This window comes from Cottoperca gobio, chromosome 13 (assembly GCF_900634415.1).
Source record: "Cottoperca gobio chromosome 13, fCotGob3.1, whole genome shotgun sequence".
In the NCBI taxonomy this organism is placed as follows: Eukaryota; Metazoa; Chordata; class Actinopteri; order Perciformes; family Bovichtidae; genus Cottoperca; species Cottoperca gobio.
The window spans coordinates 12,896,953-12,905,551 of NC_041367.1; the positions used below are offsets into that span (position 1 = coordinate 12,896,953).

Below are 8,599 nucleotides of genomic sequence, written 5' to 3' on the forward strand. Positions count from 1 at the left end.
GCCTAAATCTAAGGTGCATATAAACCATTTCTTCAGGGCTACTTGACAAGAAACAGTTCATAAGCCTCTGCTGACATGGAGACTTGACAGGCTTTTCTTACATGTTGTACTGTACCACCTTGTTGCATCAGGAAACTACCAGCCCCCACCTACCTGCCCCCTATTTATCTGGTCATTTTCTCTACCCGACCTGTGACTGTGTATACTGCCAGGCAACATTATCTGCTGGGTTTATTTAATTTCCATGAATGTAATTTAGAATTTCTCATAATTCACTACTGCAGGGTCATCTGTCAGAGGATTTAATCTGAGTGTGACGAACGGTCCTTTCCCTGGCTGCAGTATAGCCGCTCCTACCGCTCTGTAGCTCATTAATTTCCTGCCCAAATATCAGCTTCTGTCATAGCCGACAGTGGGTGGGAATGGAGGAAGATCATATTTCATTATTACATTAATCAGACCCACATGCAGACACAATTGTAAATCAGGTGTGAGGGGGCATTAATCCTGCAGAACCAGTTTGTGAATGTCCTGAAACCCATCTTCAGGGTGTTGCAGTGTTGGAAAAAGTCAATTTATTCCAGTTCTATATTCTCTTTTCGCCTCTTGTTCAAATAAAAAAAATGAATGACGATTGCGACTGCAATATTGTGAAAGGCTATATGCCCTACTAGCAAATGCTTCCAGCTTTGCTGAGGGGTTGCTAGATTTGGTTTACACTGATTTTTGTCAAGCACCACAGCAGCAGAGCAATATGAGCCAGTGGTAAATAAAAATACAAGTAAACAGAATCATCACTTGTCAGGGGAAGCAACCACAAACAGCTCTCTTTTTAAACTAAATCAATGAACTATCCTTTAATTTCTTCTGTGTTGGTATATTATATTTGACCTTAGCTTGAGATTGTTGAACTATGAATCATATTATTAACATTTGTGTCAGTGCCAATGTGTTAAAGCAGGGGTCTTCAACGTTTTTCATGCCAAGGACCCCCAAACTGATGGAGAGATGGAGCAGGGACCCCCCCCTACTAAATATATATATATATATATATATATATATATATATATATATTGTATACAATTGTGTTTTATATTAAACTGGGCCTAGTGCCATGTATAAACATAGCTACCCTGTTATTGTGCATTCAATACTAAGCTATTCAATTAATACTGAATGTGTGCATTGCTGACTGAACAATAACGTCTTCTGCCTCCGTTTATCCGTTCGCTACAATATGTTGGATTCATGTTAATGTGTATTTAACGACATTTAAATTTGTGGAGAAAATACATTTGTTAAAAAAATAATAGTTGTCTAATAAACCCAACATTTCCCCTGTTGAAGACTTCTGTGTTAGAGGAACAGGGATTAGGTGTTTTTGTTTGTTTGTCTCCTTTGTTATTGTCCGCCTTTGTTGCACAGCCGCCTTAGCTCGGCTCTGCATGCTTTGATCACTTTCCCTCCTATGTCTTTTCACCACATGTTTTACATCACTAACCTTGAACCTCATCCACATTTCATTACCTCTAACCACCCGAGCATTAAATCACCATGCAATTGTAGTATGAAAAATATTAATTTTATTATGTTACTATTGTTATTCATATTGCACAGAAGTTATAGCTGTAAGCAGTGTTTTTTTTTGCAGTCATCATTTGGTCCCTGGTCACGTTGTGCTTGTTGTGTAATCGTTGGGAAATTTGTGCTGTCAAAATGTTTAGCCTTTCGCCAAAGTTTTGTGAAGGGAAAGTACAGTTTCAATGAGATTAGAGAGGAGAAGGAAGTCAAAAATGACAGTAAACACAGTTAAGGAAACGTATTAGATGACTTAGCAAACATGGGGCAGAAGGGTTTGGTTAGTACTGTATCAAAAACAACTTTCATTGCAGTAACCTTTGTGACCCCAACTACACATGTTTGACTCTTTTCTGTTACATAGCATTGTCTATTCAAAAGTTTTTGATGACCTTGCATTAATTTGAGATGTTTTACAACCGGTGTCATCAAGATAAAATGCTATTTACAAGTTGAGAGTGTCTCGTGACAGTTTTCGGTTATGGATTTCCCATTGTGCTTTGTCCACCGTGTTACTGTGGCACCTCATTATATGACAGTCTGTTACTTTGGCCGATCTGTGACATCTCCAGTTGAGTGGATGTTGCTGTGGGAGAATCCACGGCACCTTTGTGGAGTGTCTTTCGGCAGAGTGCGGCGGTCAGCCTTCTTCTGAACACCTTGCACAGGAACACATAGATGAGCGGGTCGAGACACACATTAGTGGCCGAAAGCCACAGGGTGGTTTCCTTTGCGATGTAGAGAGCGTTCTGTGCCTGGCAATGACTCGTCATGCCGCCGGTTTGGGTCAGAGTGTAGGGAACACGGGCAAAGTGAAACGGGGCAAAGCAGATGAAAAACACCCCGACCACCACATAAACCTTTGCCTTGGTTCTGCGAGTGGCTGCTTGAGATCTGCTCTTTGAGGCTTTGTATGACTCATAAACCTTCTTGCTGATGAACGTGTAGCAAACCACCATCAAGGCCAGCGTGCCCCAGAAAACCACCTGTAAACACACGTCAACAACACATTACAACAATCAGTTGTAGTATGTCAAAGGTCACCATTTTAATAATTATGTAGTGAATAGTATAGACATACCCGCACAAAGTTCTAAGTGTACAACAAGTTGTGGTTTTTGTCTCTGCTCCTGGCCAAGAAATAGCCTAACACGTAACCCCCGTAAAACCACATTATGTGTTTTTTGCACTTAGTATTTGTATGGATTAAACAAACTGGATGTTTCCCAAAATATCAAACTACTCCACTGCATCTACCTGACAGAAGTAGTTGAATCCTACCTGACAGAAGTAGTTGAATCCTACATGCCAGAGCACGCCAGCATCGCTCTTCATGGAGGTGCACTTCAGCCTACCGTTAGAGACTTGTGGCGTCTGGTCACTCAGAATGACGTTGGGTAATGCTAAAGATAGCATTACGACCCACACAGCTGCACTCAGCACCTGACCAACACGAACCCGCTGCAGGGCACACTTCCCAAAGGGCCTGACTATCTTTAGGTAGCGGTCCAGGCTGATGAGACCCAGCAAGAGGATGCTGATGTACATGGTGATGTAGAAGAGTACCGCAGAGTATCGGCAGTAGAAGGCACGTAGTTTCCAGGAACCCACACCGGCATCACTCAAGACTCTCAGAGGGATGGTCAGGGTCATCAGCAAGTCAGCCACCACCTGTTAATGAAGAAAGGTTTGTGTTGTTGTTCTGCACAGACAAAATGCATTAAGCAAAATCCCTCATTTCTTACCACATTTTTTAGAAAGACGACAAATGTTGAGGAGCTGGGGATGGTGAAGAAGATCCATGCAGCCAGGGAATTCAGTATCAGGGCAACTATAAAGAGGATGCTGTATAGAAAGGGGAAAACCACAGCTGTCACACTGGTATCCCGAACACACTTCGTGGAAGTGTTCGACAGAGTGATGTTCATCGTCTGATCTTCGGTGGACCTTCGGAGGGCTGAGACAGAGGAGAGATGATAAAATGAAAGTGAGATTGATACATGGTAAAATACAGAGTAAAGCAACATAACCACTTTTTGTGAAGAGGAAACAGTGTAATACGTATGTGGTTTCCAGAAAATACACACATGCAATTTCCTTCTTTTTATCTAGTTATTTTTTTTCAACTCTTTCTTTCATAAAATGGTGTTAGGACTTAAGTCTGAACAGTTAGGTTTCAATTGAATAAGTTAAAGTCACTTTCAGGAGCATACAAAGTACCTTTTTACATACGAGCACTAAACCACCACCGCTCTATTTCCCTTAATCTGGACAAGGCAGAATTGATAGTTCTGTCAGTTCATAATGGTTTGACTGCCACATTAGATTCAGATATACAGACACTTAGTGTAACATACAGTGATGAAGGCGTCCAACTCCTGCATTTGTTCATTCTGAATTATCTTCCTGTCTGACAGTATGTCTGCCTGGTGGCTGTCTTTACATTGAAAACCTTAACAGCTTTGAATAACACCGGGACCAGGAGCAGGTGCTATGGCAACCAAGATGTATTCTCTAACTTTTGAATGTTTTAGTGCGCATGCTAATGTTGATTAGGTCTGTTACAACAATCACTATCTTTGTGCCCAGCTTAGACTGGTAATCTATCTAGAAGATAAACTTGTAAAGTCATTAATTGAGTCTTACCTTCTTACTGCGTCCTTCTCGTCTGTGACTGTGGGGCATGGGAAGAAAAATGAATGAACAAACAAACATACGGTACTTAAAAAAGGAACATGTGAAATATTCAATTACCCTTTTCTCTCCTTAGCCACAGGAAGGAAAAGTAATACAATAAAATCCGCTTAACGTCATTGTAGTTCTTGCATCAATTAGAAAATAGTACTTCAGAGGTTTCAGTTCGTCTGTCTTTCTCAGTATTTCTCTCCTGCTGTCTTTAAGTGTGTGTGTGTGTGTTTGATGCTCTTACAATGGGTGGTCTCTGGAGCTACTGTGTGGCTGTCTTGTCACAATCCCAATGAGTTTGCCAGTCTTCCTCCGGGTGAAAGACCCTTTCCTTCCTTGCTTCCTGTTCCAATTGTCTACTGAGAGGCTTGTTCTGCTCCGTGCCAGTCCCCCTGCCTCCGCTCGTTTGCGTCAGTCTGGCTCTTGACAAGCAAACACCAAAGCCATGGACTCATTTCTCGACACACATCCAGAGACCTCCTGCACCCCACTGCTCCTCCCTCCATCCTGTAGCTTAATAACTATCTGTCATTGTGGGTCTCAGAAGCAGCGCTAAACCACAGAGACAAAAGAACAACGTATGAGACGTTAGGCGTATATTACTGACTTCTTATGAAATGTGTGGTCGTTTGGTTCCCTTAAACACTTTCAACATTAATATAAGCTAAGCCATGGCAGAACAGGCAAGTTAATAACACAGATGTTTGTGTTTTATTTACTACTAAGACCAAGTGTCCATACATCTGTAAGCATGTTTTTGAGATAGCATATATTGTTTGTAACTAAGAACATTCTCACACACTCATATCTGATCAAGTTTAGCTTTCTTCGATTCCCTTAGTACTGTCTTGATAGAAAATAGTGCATTCTGAGAACAGCACAACATGATTTCCTGTGAGTTGTTGTCCGGATCTGTGCCAGGAATTATGTCCGATGGGAATCTGTAAGCTGAGAAATGACATGCATGTGTATCCTGCAAGTCCTCAAGTGAAATGTCAAATTACATATGTTACCATAACTTGCTGTATAATCTGTTTTACTGTAAATGACACACCAGTCCTTTCCAGAGCCACACAGAATGTACTTTTAATGAATAATCACAAATATCAGTTTAACATTCTCATTAAATCGAATTCACACTGAATCAAAAGAGAAACCCCACATTACCACATTTGCACAGCTGCTAGATTTTCTGTTGCAGAATCACAAACTCAGCAAATCCTTAAAAACCATTTGATTAACTGGAACCTACAAACACGGACATTTTAAAAACATTAAATGTGTTGATTCTAGTGTTTAAAACGTATACAACACTGAGCAGAATAATATCTAAATGTAGTGTTTATATTTGGAATGATTTCAACAATTCTATAGATGTACTGTTTATTCATTTTACAGCTTAATATATATCTGTAAAACAGACTTCCTTTATTCTTTGCAGTAACCTTCAGGCCATATTAGCATGTTGCAAATCGATGAGTGGCAGATAGCACAACTGCAGAAGCTTATAAAAGACATGACCCATTTTCACTTTCACCACAAACATTATAGGACTTCTGTGTGAGATGCAAATGTAAAGGTGTATCTTAACTTGTTTTGCATGGCATCCTCATTTAGAGTCTCCGTCCTAAAACTCTATTTTCCTTCTGATTTTAAACTACCAGAGCTACTATTAAAAAAAAGAAGCATAATGACAGCACCCTCTTGTCTCAGACTGTTTATCTCATCCATCCTTATTGTATTTCCTGTTAATGTTTTTCAAGCTATTTAGATCAGCGACACTTTGACAGGACATTAATAGCACAGCACAACTTCAACATGGGTTTAGAAACGTAATGCAGTAAATAGCAACTGTATGTGTGAAACAATAATCTGACTGCAACATCTGACCTCAGTCCATAAAATAGCATTTTCATGACCTATGTCAGAAACCACTCTGTGATGTAATGCCTCCTGCTTTGACATCTTTGAAAAAAACGGACACTTCCTTCATCATGGATACCAGTTTCTCCTTGAACTCCCGACACAGAAAGACGTACAGAAGTGGGACCATGCAGATGTTTGTGGTGGCAAGCAAGAGGCTGGCTTCCTTGGCAAACCTGCTGCTTAAAAAAGAGCAGACCATAAAGGAAGAATTCTTGACTTGCTGAACAGTGTACGGGATCCTGATAATGTGGTACGGTCCGAATGACACAAAAAACACAACGACAACTAGAAAAACACGCAGTTTGATCTTCTTCTGTCCTTGATTGTTGCTGCTGCCAGAGGTTCGAAAAGACTGGATGACTTTGTTTGCGATGCAGATGTAGCAAATTGCAATGACCACACTGACAAGCCAGAAGAAAACATTCAGGTAAATCACTATCCTGCTGTGGATTTCAAGTCCGATCGGTCCTTTCAGAGCCATACAAGTGCTAATCTTTGTCATATTGGCCACTAATCTGTTATGTAAAGTATTTGGTAAAGCTGTGCCTCCAAGAAATGTTACCCAGACTGAGATTGATATCAATTTGCCAAAGGTCAGATTCTGACCAAAAAAAATTCTGTTGGGTGTCATGATCTTGCAGAAGCGGTCCAGACTGATTAAGCCCAGAAAAGCGATACATGCGTACTGTGTACTGTAGAAAATGCTACTGAGATAACATGAGAGTATGTATAATGTGTTCGACGCACCCGCCAAATTTCTTGAAATTTTTATGGGCATGATCAAGGTCATAATAATGTCGGCAGCTACTAGATTTTTCAAGTACACCACAAAGTTGGAGGTGGACTTGAGGTGCAGAGACACCCAGGCTGCCACACCATTCAGCAACAATGCTATGGGGAACATCAAAAAGTAGAAAGCTATCACCACATTTTGGTCGTAAATGAACTTGTGACACGCCGAGCTGTTTTGATTCAATGCCATGGCTGCACCTGAGGAGAACGGAAAAGTTTGAAATACATTTTAGAAGCAACAATTTCACTTTAGAAATATATTGTTCATGCATGTTAAACAAACTGTCCCTGTGAATAAGTGCAATATCATTTGAACAGTTGATGATTTTAATAGTATCCCTTAGTCACAGAGAAATTATTCAACAGAAAATCATTTGTCCGGGTTAACTTGGTGTTTTTTCACTTTCTTCACTGACTCTGCTGGTCACTGTCAAAGGAAAGTTTCAGACATTCATCTGTTCCTTATCAAAGATAGGGCTGCAGGCTAAGCAACGTTACAATATTTTGTATTACACATATATACTCCAGTGTCCTTTCTAACGTTAACCTTTTTATATATTTATAAATACGCATATATTCTGATTTTAATAAGTAGGGCTTATATGTTTCCTTTGTCCTGGCAGATCCCCTTTTTTTCTTTTAGACTTTACAAGGTAGAATGGATGAAGAAGTAACAAATATAAGTAATTGAACAATATTTGTCATTTTTGTGACACAATGTAAACATGCTCTGCTTTCCTTACATAAAAAGATACAAAAAGATTATTATCTTAGTGGCTATCTTTGTCATCACAGACTTACATATCATTGATAACTACTACATTCTGAACTAATAATATAAATAGCAAACATGTTAATGATAACTTACAGTTGATGACTGTTGTTGACTCACTCTTCTCAAACACAAAGCGGCGAGATGGATCTGTGTGACAATGTACTCACATGTTAGGTGTTAAGAAACACTGATTTACATAGCAAACATATCAACATTTCAGCTGCGGTAAGACTGACAATGTATGAGCACATATGCAAACATAGGAAAAAGTCACTGGACAAAAACAAAACAGGTGTTATATACTCAGCCCGCAGTGTAAACACCACATACAGATTGGATGGGGTGATTAAAACAGCTAAGCGGACAATTCTTTTTTCTCTTTTTGTGCTTGTCATTTGTTTCTTTTTGGGGGGGTTTATCTTTATTACTCGGGTGATTTTGGTTTTGATTGACTGGTTGCTTGCTTGATTGATTGCTACAGTTTCTGCAAACAATATAGAGATGATTCTGCAGCATGTGGACCACTGGCATCATCTGACCAAAGGGTGGCTCAGCTGCTAAACAAATAGTCCCACAGGCTACACTGGAGCTTTTTGTCTACTTAAACAAAGGAAGTGCAATAGCTGCCAAGAAGATTTATGTGTAGGGGGTGGGTTTTAATTCCATTTTAGTCAAGCTAATTAAATGTCCGTGGTATATGGTGATGGTAACCAAAAATGTTCTTGGGAGTGTATAGTCTAGAAAATTGTAGTGACTAACAAAGTGGATTCATTACATTTTGTATTTCACTTCTTGGCACTTGATATTAGCAATACAACAATAAACATGTGAGCATAGTTTATT

The 8,599-nt window shown here is 39.7% G+C and overlaps 1 protein-coding gene across 3 annotated transcripts; it reads right to left on the reverse strand.

Annotated features, from left to right (window-relative positions):
- Positions 1-1,560: 1,560 nt before the first annotated feature.
- On the reverse strand, positions 1,561-5,016 carry p2ry13 (purinergic receptor P2Y13). Of its 3 annotated transcripts, none has more exons than XM_029446736.1 (5): positions 4,333-5,016; positions 4,225-4,252; positions 3,324-3,535; positions 2,836-3,249; positions 1,561-2,564 (listed from the first exon to the last, which is right to left on the reverse strand). In XM_029446736.1, the coding sequence occupies exons 3-5, from the start codon at positions 3,504-3,506 to the stop codon at positions 2,091-2,093; spliced, it is 1,071 nt and encodes a 356-aa protein (XP_029302596.1). In that variant the 5' UTR covers positions 3,507-3,535; positions 4,225-4,252; positions 4,333-5,016; the 3' UTR covers positions 1,561-2,090. The 3 variants fall into 3 exon arrangements, with proteins under 3 accessions (XP_029302596.1, XP_029302595.1, XP_029302597.1); XM_029446735.1 differs by having other exon boundaries at positions 4,508-5,014; XM_029446737.1 differs by having other exon boundaries at positions 2,860-3,249; positions 4,508-5,005.
- Positions 5,017-8,599: the final 3,583 nt, after the last annotated feature.

Excerpts from the sequence above, each read along its gene's own strand:
- p2ry13 (XM_029446736.1), bottom strand. The coding sequence starts at position 3,506 with ATGAACATCACTCTGTCGAACACTTCCACGAAGTGTGTTCGGGATACC. Across the intron at positions 3,250-3,323 it reads TCGTCTTTCTAAAAAATGTG|GTGGTGGCTGACTTGCTGAT; the intron begins GTAAGAAATGAG and ends CTTCATTAACAG. Across the intron at positions 2,565-2,835 it reads GATTCAACTACTTCTGTCAG|GTGGTTTTCTGGGGCACGCT; the intron begins GTAGATGCAGTG and ends GTGTGTTTACAG.